Genomic DNA, 15,153 nt, shown 5'->3' with positions numbered 1-15,153 from the left:
GAAGAGGGAGAAGCTAAAATCAGGAGACCTCGTTTCTACGTTACAGTCCCACTTACTGTATAACTTTTAAAAAATCACTTCTCTCTGAGTCCAGTTTTCATATCTGTAAAAGCGAGAGGATTTGACCAGATGAACTGTTATGTTCCTTCCACCTCTTGAAGTCGTGCTTATGAGCACAGAGTCAGAGGATGTGTGTTCATATCCAAGCTATGCTACTTGTGAACTACTGTGCGCAGAGAACTGCATTCTCTGATTCAGAGCCCTCACCTGAGGGGATGATAGTATCTCTCCACTCTTCCTTTTCTCCCCTTTAATGAAGTCTAAATGAGATGATGCTTATAAGCATCTAACAAAACCCGGCACATAATCAATGTTCAACAAGTTATTATTACTCTGGAATTCTATAAATTACCTCTGTACTTCCTCCCTTGTCACCCTGAACTTAGTGAAGTTTCCTCCACTTGGTTTTGCTCTTCAACTCGGACCCCGAAAACGCTCTAAACGCTGGCGGAAGTCACGCTGAGCTGGGCTAGACGCTCAACCCCAGTCTCTTCCCCGAAACCGCGGTGCTCCCACTTCCTGCAGTCCGAGGTTCCGACTCCACGCCAGCTCCGCGAGCAATGGTTCCGCCCTGCGCCCTGCCCCTTCCATGACAACTCCAGCCCTAGCTGCCTGGCTTCTCTTGAGCCCAACCGGCATCCGTCGCGGTTGGACGTGGGCTTGGCGGAATGGGGCGGGACTTCCAGTAGGAGGCGGCAAGTTTGAAAAGTGACAACGGTTGATGTTTGCTGATTTTTGACTTTGCTTGTAGCTGCTCCCCCAACTCGCCGTCTTCCTGTCGGCGGCCGGCACTGTAGGTGAGCGCGAGAGGACGGAGGAAGGAAACCTGTGGACGCCTTCTCCATCCCAAGGCGCGGGCAGGTGTCGGGACGCTGGGCCTGGCGGTGTTTTCGTCGTGCTCAGCTGTGGGAGGAGGCGGAAGAAACCAGCGCCTGGGAGGTGAGGGGCGGGCCCATCGTTACTTTTTATTTGATTTTAGTCCCAGAAACAACCAGAGCTCAGTTCCTACTAAGCTAATGGGTGTTTTCTGGTGCAGCATAGACCGAAGAAGACGAGCTTGAGCTGAAATTGTTCAATTTAGGCATACATTTATGTGTGATTTTTGGAAAGGTGGTGGTAATGTGGCTTATTTGGCTGCAGATGCTTGTCAGCTTTTTACACATCTCCGTTGCCAAACGTTTCTTAACCAAATCCAAAACCATGAATGAAAAGGCAAAAATATCACACCTAATCCAAAATTCAAAGGAAGAGAGCAGCGTATATCTAGCACTACGCATGCGTAACGCGATCATTTTTTTTTTTTTTCCCCTTTGAAAGTTCAAGGAACGTTTTACTTAATTCATTGAAGCTGGGAGCCATTTCTGTTTATTTTTGTTTAATCTCTGCCTCTTGGAACTGTGATATCCACAAATAGTTTATTTTAACAAAACGAAATGTGTAAAATTTAACAGTACTTTTAGTACCTACTCACTCTGCTCAGCATCGTGGTGCTGCAAATAAATGAGAAACCAGAGGAGTAAATAGCAGTTAATCTCTGCTACTCGTTAGACAGAGTATTACTGCATATATATTAAGTCATTTATATACTTTATCCCACCTAGGAGTTCAAACTATGTAGTTGGAAAGTGTCTTTCTTCATCTCTCGTTAATGAATAAATTGTAACTGAAATTGTACTTCGAAAGAATGACAGAATTTGGATATTGGAGGAGGTTCCAAAAGGAAATACTGGAAGTTTGGGAAAGTTAGGAGACTAACTTGGAGCAGAAATTTCGTTCAATTATTAAAGGGTTTAGAAGCCTAGCAGAAAAATTTGAATTTGATGTGGTGGGTAAGGTGAGTAATTGAAGTATTTTCGTACAAATATTATATGATGCATTAAGTGTTTTTATAAGGATTAATCTGATAGCAGAGTGCCAAACATTAGAGAAGAGAGGAACGAGTGATAATAATTATGAAGATACTTTACACCTACGCTTTCTATTGCAATACTCTCTAATTCAGATGCAGCTTTTTTGGAAAAGTGACTTTTTCTGAAGTCTTTCTTTGGTCCAGTCCTTTTATGAACAGTTTTTAAGTCTGTGACTTAGATGAAAATGTAGAATGCATATTTATGCTGAAGGGAACATCTAATATGTGATGCATCAGAATCTGGATTCCAAAAGATCCCAGCTCTGTGGCCTGGCAAGGTGGCTCATGCTTGTATCCCAGCACTTTGGGAGGTTGAGGTGGGAGGATCACTTGAGCCCAGAAGTTCAAGACCAGACTGGGCAACATAGTGAGACCCCATCTCCACACACACACAAATTAACAGGGCATGGTGATATGTGCCTGCTGTAGTCCTGGCTACTTGGGAGGCTGAGGCAGGAGGATAGCTTGAGCCTGGGAGGTCGAGGCTGCAGTGAGCTGTGATTGTGCCACACTGCACTCCAGCCTGGGTGACAAACTGAGACCCTGCCTCAAAGAAAAAAAATAGACAAAAGGTCCTAGCTCTAAAAGGAAAGCTTGCAATCATGAAATTTAATGGTAGAAAGTACAAATCCTTGCTTAAGTTTCAAATAATCAATTTATACAACAAGAACACAAGTGACACAGCAGATGTGACCAAAAAAAGAGAGAGGAAAAGGGGGGAAAAAAAAGAACAGGGAGAAGCCGTCTTGATACAAGATGGTCATGGTGAAGTTCTTGGAGTTTCAGTTGATCAATAAGTGCTACAGCAGAGGCCATTAATACTGTGCCCTAGACAGACCATATCTGGAGTGTCGTGTTCAGTTTGGGCACTACATTTTAAGAAGACATTTACAAAATAGTGTGTGTTAGAGGAAGATGAATAAGATGGTAGTTTCTAAAACAATGTCATATAAGGAGTATTTTAAAGTTACATATAGCCATACATAAAGAAATTATACTTACTTTAAAGAAGGGAGGGCTTAGCAGAAGCGTAATAGCTTTCTTCATGTTTTTGAAAATGGTGTCATGTAAACAGAGATTAATAGATTATCTTATTTAGTTGCAGTGACTGTACATAGGACCAGGAGGTAAAATTACAACAAAACATATTTCCACACACTATGAGGAAGAGTTATTTAATTTGGAACCATAACAAAGTGGGAAAAAGTTGCACTGAGAGTGAATTCTGTGATATTGTCACAAGTTGTTCAAGTTGAATTGAGAAGTTATTTGTTAATTGTTGCTTAGAATGGCTTCCATTTATTAGAGGTTAGGCAAGTTGCCAAAGCTCCCCTTTTTAACCCTAAAATTCTAAAAAAATTAGGAGCCTAAAGAAATAGATTCTCAGAATTGTGGGCCATTTCAATTTGTTTGCAAAACTGAATATATTCACATTGGGTCTCCGAGATCATTTTGCTTCACTGGAGAGTAGGGGATCTGAAGGTAACACAACAGGTATTTAAGGGAGTGGCTGAGAGTAATAGCAGTGGCTGCTATTGCTGCTCATTTCCCTCTTGCTGTTACTACTGCTATTTTTGTGGTTACAGGGAGAGATATGAAGAAAATGAAAAGATCCTAGCTTACTGGAATCTCACAATGTGGTGTCAGAGTTCTTTAAACATAATTCCAGTATATTGCAACAAGTATTATAATGGGTAAATGCAGGGCTCTAGGACAAGGTTTCTTTTCTTTTCTTTCTTTCTTTTTTTTTTTTTTTTTTTTGACACAGGGTCTCTGTCACCCAGGCTGGAGTGCAGTGGTGCGATCTCAGTTCACTGCAACCTCTGCTTCCCAAGCTCAAGTGATCCTCCCACCTCAGCCTCCCAAGTAGCTGGGACTACAGGCATAGGCCACCATGCCTGGCTAATTTTTACGTGTTTTGTAGAGATGGGGTTTCATCGTATTGCCCAGGCTGGTCTTAAACTCCTGGGCTCAAGCGATCCACATGCTTTGGCCTCCCAAAGTGCTGAGATTACAGGTACAAGGTTTTTTAACATCAGCATTTACTGACCTTTTGAACTGGATAATTCTTTGCTGTGGGGGGCCACCCTATACATCATAGGATGTTTGGCAGCATCCATAGTCTTTATCCACTAGATTCTAGTTGCACCCACACTCCTGTGCTGACAACCAAAAGTGTCTCCAGCCATTGCCAGATGTGCCCTTGGGGATAAAGTTAGAGAACTACTACTCTAGGGGGACACAGGTAGGAATAACTCACTACGTGAAGACATGAGGAGAAATAGTTTTTCGTTTTCTTAAAGTTCTCACTCTGGTGATAGGATTTCCTACCAATTATATCATCTATTCTTACTCAGTTTTTTTTCTCTCTTCTATTTGCATCTGCAACCTTATTAGCCATCTCACTATGTATGTATTGAATAGGATGTCAAAACTGAATACAATTTTTTATGCCCTATATTATTGTTGCTTATATATAGCTTCTGCTGATGATGTTGCCTATATGCCTTGCTTTGAGAATTAATTATTATGATTGGTCTTGTTAAGCTCCCTGGCCCTCAAATGTAAAAGAGAAGCATGTGGTTTCTCATCTATTATTCAACCAAAGTCCTCCTTCCCAAATGTGTTGTTCTCTTCCTACAAAAGAGAACAACACTAGGAAAATTAGCAGAAAATAACTGTGTCACCTTAGAATAAAAGTAATTTTAGGATACATATATAAATGCTTGTCTTTATCTTACTAAGATATTTGGTGATAGTTAACACTACTATGAATAGTTCAACTTTGGCTCGTTCATTTTGTCCTTATGTTTATTAGTTTCCAGATAATGAGAACTACTGATCATGTGGTATTTCTAATTTTTTTTTCTTCCTTCAGATTAGCAGGAAACTTCCAAGATGGAAACTTTGTCTTTCCCCAGATATAATGTAGCTGAGATTGTGATTCATATTCGCAATAAGATCTTAACAGGAGCTGATGGTAAAAACCTCACCAAGAATGATCTTTATCCAAATCCAAAGGTAAAAGGTGGTTATGTTTGCATGTGGATAATGGTATTTAAGGAAAAAGTAAGCTACTAGGTCTATTGTGTGGCAAGAAAAGGATATGGCCTCCTATTTGATGGAGACCAGTCATTTTCATCGAGAGAGAATCTCTCACCTAGCATAATTTAAAAATAACAATAAGTTTATATGTGTGGTGACTTCTACATTCCCATTAGGATTCAATTCTTTAATATAGTCGTTTTCTTAAAAAAAAAGCTTCTAAACCATATTAAAGTATATTAAATTTTTTATTATTATTATTGGAATGGTGGTCTCAGAGTATCATTTATTGGTAGGGCTTGAAGGAACTTATTCCAAGTGGTTTTCAACCACAAAAAATGCTTAGAAATAATCCTCTTTGGAATCTTACAGATTAATTTTCATGCATTATGCCCCAGGGGGAATTGACTTGTTTTGACAGGTATTGTTTTTTATATCTTTAGTTATTAAATACAAAATGAACTATTTATATGTCACAGAAAATCCCAAAGTCTCCTTCCAGTTTCTTGTGTTGGACTTGAAGTGATAACATAGTAAAACCTGGTTTAATGATGTAGAACTCAAACTTTCTGATATCACTACCCCCTTTGATTCTTGAAAATGGAAGAAATACTCTTGGAATAACTGATGTCTTCAAACTGAGTAAATTCAGCTTTCTTAAAAGGTTACCACATTTTCCCTATATTTCCCGTCTTACTGCTCACCCAATAAACTTGTATTAATATATGCATCAGAACAGATTCACAGTCCAGCATTTAGGAACTGCTGTTTTAGAAGATCCAGTTTTTAAAATTCTATATAACCCTATTACATTTATACCTCCTGATCAAGGGTTCCCTTAAACTTTAAATCTAAGGAAACCTTAATATCTATGGCAGCAAACCAGGTTTCCTGTGTTCTTTAAAACACACCCACACACACACACATTTTCAATGTGCCATTATTTCTGCCACATGCCTGACAGCCTGTTCTGAAAGACTAACTCTTCTTCTTCCATTTCCTAAGGTGGATGGGTTGCTTGGATTGGATTTGGATATACTTGCTCTCATTCTTAAACAGCTGATCCCATTGACCACTTATATATGAGCAAACTAAGCGTCATAAGGTGTTTTAAAATTTGGAAAAATTAAGGAATATTTCAAGGGAAATGGAATAATTTTGTTGCCTTTTTCTTCTTTGCTTTCATTGATTATAATATTGTATGGTAATGATGATAGTGACGTAGCTTTAGAGTTATGCATCGGAGTATTCAAAGTTGTTTTTTGCTGTAGCCTGAAGTCTTGCACATGATCTACATGAGAGCCTTACAAATAGTATATGGAATTCGACTGGAACATTTTTACATGGTGAGTTTAAGATGAGGCAAAATTATGTTTTTTTTTTGTTTGTTTGTTTTTTGTTTTTTTGCTGCAGTTCTGCTTACAATGCATACTGGCTTTTAGGATAGGAAGTTCTTGACTTTATTTTTAACAAATTCAAAGACATATAAAATTAGTGTCACTTACAATGGGATCTTATGCATAATAATGGTTTATATCCATAGCTTTAGTAAGATGAAAACCATATTAAAAGACTTAAATGACACAGATCATTGATGCTATGCAGTTGTTATAGATTTGTAAGTTTTCAGAGACTACAATAAACAATAGCTAAGTCTTCATATTGTTCTCTTCTCAGGAAGAACTCCCAAATTAGAGTAGAAGATACGCAGTAAGATCGAAACAATTGAAATGAGGCAACTGAGCTTTTAGCAAATTAAGTATTTGCATAGTACCTGATATTTAGTAAATGCTAACCTTATTCCATTTTTAAAATTCATTTAAAAATCTTTATTAAGCCCCTACTATGAACCTAGCATTAATAATGATGAAAACTCTGTATTTATACTAGGATATGTATTAAGGTTTTTAATTTAATGATAATAAGTTAATATATTTTGATCTTGGTTGAAGATTTTTTTCATTTTGTCTAATCAATGTGTAATGTTGATTTTGTGGTTTATTGCATTTAGATGCCAGTGAACTCTGAAGTCATGTATCCACATTTAATGGAAGGCTTCTTACCATTCAGCAATTTAGTTACTCATCTGTGAGTAAAGAGTGATTTTATTGTCTTAGTTTACATTCATATTTGTATTACATTAAGTTTTCTTAATGACATGGTTTTCTTTGGTAAGGAATACCTACTATGTTCCTCTTCATTTCATCCCATATACATTCAAACTTTCAAAATTGTAGACTGCCACCAAACAGAACTGCCTCCAACTGTGCCACTTCCTCAGCATATTTTCAATTGAACTTCTAAGATACTGTAAGTCTAAATTGTTTACCGTCTTTGTGAAGAGGTTTGAATTCTGAAAAGAGTCTTAGTGTCACCAAGTTTATGTACTATTTATCAGAATCTATAACTATACTTTAGTATTGCATGACTATGTGATTAATACACAGAAAAAATAGATTTCAGTGCTATAGGGTTATACATTATAGTAGAATTCTGGCTTCGTCCACTGACCTTAAGAAATACATCCAGAATCTCTTTCTGAAAATAAGATGTTTATATCCTATAGCTTAGTATTTAGTGTGCAAAATACTTTTCAATAGTCTTTTTGTACTTCATCTTCAAGGGACTCATTTTTGCCTATCTGCCGGGTGAATGACTTTGAGACTGCTGATATTCTATGTCCAAGTAAGTGAGAATTTAAAACAATTTTAATGTCTGGCTTCAATCTACCATTTCACCTTTCCATCAGTAAATGTAAAAAAAAAAAAAAAAAAAAAAAGGAAAAAAAAAACTTCAAGGAAATTAGCTTTAAAAAGTATATCCCATTTTTAAGTATGAATTTTTAATATCTTGTTGGATTTCTTTTTTTCCTTTTGAGAGCCACAGAAAAGCTGTTTTTCTGATTTTTTTAAAAACTCCTTCCATTTAAAAAGTGTTCTATAAATTTGGGAATGTGAGTACAAATAATAAGTATGATTTTGCGTAGTGGATTCATCATACCAATTTTATCAAATGTAACAATTACTATTTACCATATAGAAATTATCTTTTATCATTAAAAGAATAGTCATAATGTTATATTAGAATGTAAAATTCTAGCTTTAATTGTCCTTTAATTCGACTTTGATATTTATCCATCAAGTTATTGTAAGTTAAGAGATTTGGTGTGTGTATTAGGTTATTCTTGCATTGCTATAAAGAAATACCTGAGGCTGGGTAATTTATAAAGAAAAGGGATTTAATTGGCTCACAGTTGTGCAGGCTATACAGGAAGCATGATGCTGGCTTCTGCTTGCTTTTGGGGAGGCCTCTGGAAGCTTAGTCATGACAGAAGGCAAATGGGGAGCAGATATGTCACATAGCCAGAGTGAGCAAAAGCACAAGGGAGAAGGTGCCACACACTTTTAAGTGACCAGATCTTGTGAGAACTCACTCACTATAGACAGGACAGCATCAACCATACTCTTAACTTTACAATCCAGCAATCATGCTCATTGGTATTTACCCAAATGAATCGAAAGCTTATATTCACACAAAAACTTACACACAGATGTTTAGAGCAACTTTATTCATAATTACCAGAACTTGAAAGTAGCCTAGGTGAATGAATAAACTGTAGTACATCTAGAGAATAGAAGCTATTCAACACTACAAGGAACTTAGCTAGCAAGCTATGAGAAGACATAGAGGAACATTAAATGCATATTATTAAGTGAAAGAAGCCAGTCTGCAAAGCCTACACAGCTATATATCATTCTGGAAAGGGCAATATTGTGGAGACAGTGAAAAGATCAGTGGAAACCACTGGTTAGGGATGAGGGAGAGATGAATAGGATCCCTTTAGCACTAAGGATTTTTAGGGCAGTAACAATACTCTGTATGCTACTCTAATTGTAAACACATGTCATTATGCATGTGTCGAAACTCAGAATGTACAGTACCAGGAGTGAACTCTAATGTAAACTGTGGATTTGGGATGATAATGATGTGTCAGTGCAAGTTCATCAGTTGTAACAAATATACCACTCAGGTGAAGGAAGTTGGTGGAGAGGAGTTTGTACATGTGTGGGTACCCAAGGTATATGGGAACTATCTACTTCCTGTTTAGATTTACTTCAAACTTAAAACTCCTTTCAAAAAGGAAGTCTATTAAAAATTAATTGACTGTATATTTATATGTGTCTATTTTTGAGCTCGCTATTCTACTCCATTGATCTGTATGTCTATCTTTATGTCAAGCAGTACTTTGATTACTTTAGCTTTACAGTAAGTCTTGACATCAGTGTTATTCCTCTTTCTTCATCTTTTTCAAGATTATTTTGGCTATTCTGGTCCTTTGCATCTCTATATGTATTTTAGCATTTCCAGCTTGTCACTTTCTACCCTTCTTCCCCTGAAAAAGCCATTTTGATTGAGATTACTTTGAATGTATTGTTCATTTGGGGGATATTTGACAATTTAATAATATTGGGTCTTCTGATCCATAGGCATGCTATATCTCTGCATTTATTAATGCTGTTAAATTTCTCATAATGATGTTCTGTAAATTTCAGAGTGCAGGCCTTGTATAATAAGTTTTGTTAAATTAATGCCTAAATCAAATTTTTAGTGGTTCTGTAAATTTTATTTAAGTTTTCTGATTAGTCATTGTTAGTGTAGACAAGTACAATTGATTTTTATATATTGACTTTGCTAAAATCACTTATTATTTGAGTAGATTTTTTTTGTAGATTCCTTAGGATTTTCCTTATTGACAATTCTCAATCTTTGTTTGAGAACAAAATTTTTTTCTAATCTAGATGCCTTTTATTCTTTTTTTTTTTTTTTTTTTGCGTTTCTGCACTGGCTAGGACTTTTAGTATAACATTGAATTGAAATAATGAGAGCAGTCATCATTACCTTGTTTCTGATCTTAGGGGGAAACCATTTAGTCTTTCATTATTAAGTATTAGTTGTAGGATTTTTCTTAGATTTTTTTATCAGAATGTACAACTTTTACTTTATTTCACTGAGAGTTTTTATCATGAAGGGTATTAAATGCCTTTTCAGCCTCTAGTGAGATAATCATTGGTTTTCTCTTTTAATCTACCGAATTACATTATTTGATTTTTGAATATTAAGCCAACCTTGCATTTAGGATGTGTCCTGATTGGTTATGATATATTTTTAATATATTGCTAGATTTGATTTGCTAATATTTTATTAAGTTTTTTTGTCTGTGTTCATGATGGATATTGTTCTGTAGTTTTTTTGCAATGTCACTGCAGTGACTGATCTGAATATCAGGATATACCAGTCTCATACAATACATTTGGAAAGATTCCTGCTTCCATTTTTCGGAATTGTTTTATAAAATTTGTATTATTTATTTCATTTTTGAATATTTGGTAGAATTTACCAGTGGATCCATCTTGGATTGCTGTTTTCTCTCTGGGATAAATTAAGAATTCAATTTCTGTAATAGGTTAAGGGCTATTCTGGTTGTTTATTGTCAAAACTCCTGAGTGAGCTTTGGTGATTTTTTTTTTAAAGGAATTTTTAGGTTGGCAAATTTGTTATCATAAAATTGTTCATTATATTCCCATATTATTTTAATGTCATTGGGGTAGGTAATAACATCTTCTCTATCATTTCTGTCATTAATAATTTGTTTCTTTATTCTTTTTTTTTCCGAACCAGTCTGGTTATCAGCTTATCACTTTTCAAAGAACTAGCTTTTGACTTAATTGACTTTTCTATATTTCTGGTTTTTGATTATTATTGAATTTTGAGCTTATTGTTATTCTTTCTTCATGGTTATTTTGGGTTTCATTTACTCTTTTTTTCTAGTTTGTTTTTTTTTTTAAGGCAGTAAGCCGCGTCCATTAATTAGATAACTTTCTTCTTTCCTAATATAGGTATTTATTGCTGTAAATTCCCTTCTAGCACTGCTTTAGCTGCATCCCCCAAACCTTGATATGTTGTATTTTCATTTTTATTAGGTTCAAGATATTTTCTAATTTCCCTTTGATTTCTTTTTTCATGTATGGGTTATTTATAAGTGTGTTGTCTGCTTTCCAAATATTTGGGGATTTTCCCACAATTTTTTCTGTTACTGATTTGTAAGTTATTTCTTTTGTGATCAGAGAATATACTTTGTATCATTTGAATCCATTTAAATGTATTCACACTTATTTTATGGCCCAGAATATGGTCTGTATTTGTTCACTGTGGTGGCTGTAATAAATTACCACAAACTTGGTGACTTAAGATAACATACATTTATTCTCCTATAGTTCTAGTGGTCAGAAGTTCAAAATTGGTTTCACTGGGCCAAAACCAAGGTGTTGCTAAGGTTGCACTCCTTCAGATGGCTCTAGGAGAGAGTCAGTTTCTTTGCCTTTTCTAGCTTCTAGGGTTGCATTTCTCAGCTCATGACCTTTCTGTCTTCGAAGCCAGCAGTATAGCATATTTAAATCTCTTTCTACTTTCATGATCACATTGCTTTCTATTTTCTGTGTATAGTCCAATCTTTTCCTACTTTCCTCTTATAAAGACACTTGTGATTGCATTTAGGGCCCACCTAGATATTCTAGAATAATTTTCTCATTTCAAGATCTTCAATTATACTTATAAAGTCACTTTGCAAATAAGATAACATGCACAAATTCCAAGGAGTAGGACCTGAACATCTTTAGGTGCTATTTTCCAGCCCACCACATGGTCTACCCTTGTAAAAGTTCCGTGAGCACTGTTGTTGATGAGTGGAGTGTTTTAAACATGTTAATTGGATCCAGTTGGTTAATAGCATTGTTCAAGCCTACTGGGTCCTTACAGAATTTTTGCCAGTTGTTCTTTGAACTGTTGATAGAGAGATGTTAAAATCTTCAGCTATGATTGTGAGTTTGTCTGTTTTGTCTGTTCTTTTAATTTTTGTTTTATGTACCTTGAAGCTCTAGTTTTAGAAGCATACACATTTAGAATTGCTATATCCTCTTGATGACATAGTCTTTGTTCTGAAATATACTTGATTTGATATTAACATAGCTACTTCAGGTTTCTTTTCATTAGTATTACCATGTCATATCATCCTTGTAACTTGTGCCTCTATATTCAAAACGGGTTTCTTGTAGACAGCATATGGTTGGGTCTTGCTTTTTAAATTCAACATCATTATCTCTGTCTTTTAATCAGAGTCTTAGACCATTTACATTTAATGTTATTATTGATATGATTGGGCTTAAATCCACCTTTATACTATTTGTTTTCTCTTTGTCATGTTCTTTAGTCCTGTTTTCTCCATTTCCTGCCTTATTTTGGTTTATTAAAATAAATTTTATTTTATATAATACTATATATGAAAAAGATATTCTACCTTGTCTGTTATTGGCTTATCAGCTATATGTCTTTTTAAAATGGTATTTGCTCCAAGTTTCAGTATACATGTATATATCTTTAACATACCATTGTCTATCTTCAAATATATTATACCTTACAATAATATACTTTTATTTTCTCCACTACTGGTCTTTGTGCTATTGTGTCATAAATTTTACTTTTACAGATATCATAAACACTTTAATCGATATTAGATTTGTGTGAAACAGTTATCTTTGAAAGGATTTTCTATTTTGACATTTAAAAAATACATGTAGAAGATACAAATGCAGATTTCTTACATACATACATTGTGTAGTGGTGAAATCTTGGCTTTTAGTGCACCCATCACTCAAGTAGTGAACACTGTACTGAATCAGTAATTTTCCAACCCTTGTCCCTCTCCTACCCTCCCACATTTTGTAGTCTCCAATGTCTGTTCTAGTTTGTATGCCCATGTGTACCCATTGTTTAGTTCCCACTTATAAGTGACAATGCGCAGTATTTGACTTTCTGTTTCTGAGTTATTTAACTTAGGATAATGGCCTCAAGTTCCAACCATATTGCTGCAGAAGACATTATTTCTTCTTTTTAGTGGTTGAGTAGTGTTCTCTGGTATATGCATACCACATTTTTAAAATCCAATCCTCCACTGATTGACACAGGTTCATTTTATATGTTTGCTATTGTGAATAGTGCTACAATAAACATACAAGTGCATTAATCTTTTTGATATAATGATTTCTGAAAGGAATTTTTTATATGAGGAAAAATGTCTTTTATATTAACTCACATTCTTTTAAGTACACCAAGTTTCCATCTGGTATGATTTTTCTTACACATGAAGGATTTTATTTAACACTTATTGTAGTGCTGTTAAAAAGCCTTTATTTCACTTTAATTTTTGAAAGGTATTTTTCTTGAGGCCAGGTGCAGTGACTCTCACTTGTAATCTTATCACTTTGAGAGGCCAAGGTGAGAGAATTGCTTGAGTCCAGGAGTTTGAGACCAGCCTGGGCAATATAGCAAGATCCTTTTTCTACAAAAAAATGTTAAAAATGAGCCAGGTGTGGTGATGCATACCTGTAATCCTAGCTATTCCAGCAGCTTAGATGGGAGAATCACTGGAGTCCAGGAGTTCAAGGCTGCAGGGAGCTATGATCATGCCACTGCATCCCAGCCTGAGCAACAGAGTGAGACCCGCTTCTTTTTGAGAAGGAAAGAAAGAAAAATGGATAAATAAAAGGTATTTTTCTTGAGCACTCAGTGGATATGAAAAGTCAACTTTTCAATCCACAGTTGGTTGAATCTGCAGATGCAGAATGCACAGATATGGAGGGCTGACTGTACTATGCCATTTTTTGTGTGTTTGTTTTGTTTTGTTTTTTGTGTTTTTTTTGTTTTTGTTTTTGAGATGGAGTCTCACTCTGTCACCAGGCTGGAGTGCAGTGGCACAGTCTTGGCTCACTGCAACCTCTGCCTACCAGGTTCAAGTGATTCTCCTGCCTCAGCCTCCCGAGTAGCTGGGACTACAGGTGCTTGCAACCACACCCAGCTAATTTTTGTATTTTTAGTAGAGAAGGGGTTTCATCATGTTGGCCAGGATGGTCTCAATCTCTTGACCTCGTGATCCGCCCACCTCGGCCTCCAAAGTGCTAGGATTACAGGTGTGAGCCACCACATCCGACCACTATGCCAGGTGTAAGGGACTGGTGCATCCACAGACTTGGGTTCTCTAGGCATCTTGGAACCAATATCTAGCAGATACTGAGGGACTACAATATAGAATTCTTAGCTGACAGTTTTTTCAGTGCTTTAAATATATTGCTCCATTGTCTTCTGGCTTACATTGTTTCTGATGAGAAGGCTATTGCTTTTCTTATCTTTGTTTCTCTCTATATAAGGTGTTTTGTTTTCCTCTGGCTGCTTGTAAGATTTCTTTTGCCTTCTAAGTTAGTTGTTAGCAGTTTGAATATAATGTGACTTTTAGGTGTTTTTGTTTGTTTGTTTGTTTTTCTGTTCTTTCTTCCCTCCCCCTATACCCCTGCCCCCTATTTAGATTTGTTCACTTCCTCGGATATGGTTATTGTTTTCATACAATTTGGAAAATATTCAACTATTCTATAAAAGTCTTTTTGTCCCTTTTTGTAGGATTCCAATTACACATTAGTTATGCTGTTTGATATTGTCTCTCAGCTCACAGATATTGTATTCATTTTTTTCTCTCTGGACTTTATTTTAGATAACTTATATTATGTCTTTAATTTCATGAATCCTTTTTATTTTAGGTCTAAACTACTGTTATTCCCATCAGTGTAATTTTTATTTCAGGTATTTTTCAACTCTAAAAGCTTAATTCAGATCTTTTTAAAAAAATCTTTGCTTTTATTTCTTCATATTGCTGATTCTTTTCTCTGCCCCCTTTATTTATTTATAAAGGCTGTTTTCACATTCTTATCTACTAAATGTACCATGTATGTTATTTGTGTTATTTTTTAATATGTTTCTGTTGATTAATTATATTTTCTTATTATGGATCATGTCCTTTTTCTTGGCAAGTCTGGTGATTTTTAGCAGATGCCAGACATTGTGAATTTTACATTGTTGGTTGCTGGATTTTTTTTATTCCTTCAAATATTTTTTATTGTTTTCCTGGCCTTAGTAGTTTCTTCGTATTCATGAACTAATTAGTACTTAACTGAGAACTTGAGGGGATTCCTCTACAGATTTCCAGAACTCTTTCTCTTTACAGCTTCCTCATCTTAATACTCAGTTCCATAAAT

At 35.6% G+C, this 15,153-nt stretch overlaps 2 protein-coding genes across 5 annotated transcripts in view; one reads left to right on the top strand and one right to left on the bottom strand.

Moving 5' to 3' along the window:
• The window catches only part of RGS5 (regulator of G protein signaling 5), a 187,747-nt gene extending 187,162 nt beyond the window's left edge, over nucleotides 1-585 (bottom strand). The window contains exon 1 of the mRNA XM_058442539.1: nucleotides 413-585. The gene's annotated coding sequence lies outside the window, so the exon portion shown is untranslated. The remainder of the gene's footprint in view (nucleotides 1-412) is intronic.
• A 152-nt stretch (nucleotides 586-737) lies between these two features.
• Nucleotides 738-15,153, top strand: part of NUF2 (NUF2 component of NDC80 kinetochore complex) — a 33,830-nt gene continuing 19,414 nt past the window's right edge. Inside the window, exons 1-5 of one of the 4 annotated variants that reach the window (XM_032161118.2) lie at nucleotides 738-999; nucleotides 4,848-4,990; nucleotides 6,286-6,360; nucleotides 7,026-7,102; nucleotides 7,638-7,699. In XM_032161118.2, coding sequence (XP_032017009.1) covers nucleotides 4,868-4,990; nucleotides 6,286-6,360; nucleotides 7,026-7,102; nucleotides 7,638-7,699 — 337 coding nt within the window. In that variant the 5' untranslated portion in view covers nucleotides 738-999; nucleotides 4,848-4,867. The remainder of the gene's footprint in view (nucleotides 1,000-4,847; nucleotides 4,991-6,285; nucleotides 6,361-7,025; nucleotides 7,103-7,637; nucleotides 7,700-15,153) is intronic. The other 3 variants (XM_032161123.2, XM_032161120.2, XM_032161122.2) reach the window with 3 other exon arrangements.

Source organism: Hylobates moloch, unplaced genomic scaffold (genome assembly GCF_009828535.3).
Source record: "Hylobates moloch isolate HMO894 unplaced genomic scaffold, HMol_V3 SCAFFOLD_8, whole genome shotgun sequence".
Lineage (NCBI taxonomy): Eukaryota > Metazoa > Chordata > Mammalia > Primates > Hylobatidae > Hylobates > Hylobates moloch.
The sequence above is the reverse complement of the archived record's forward strand: the minus strand, read 5'-3'. Positions and strand labels throughout refer to the sequence as shown.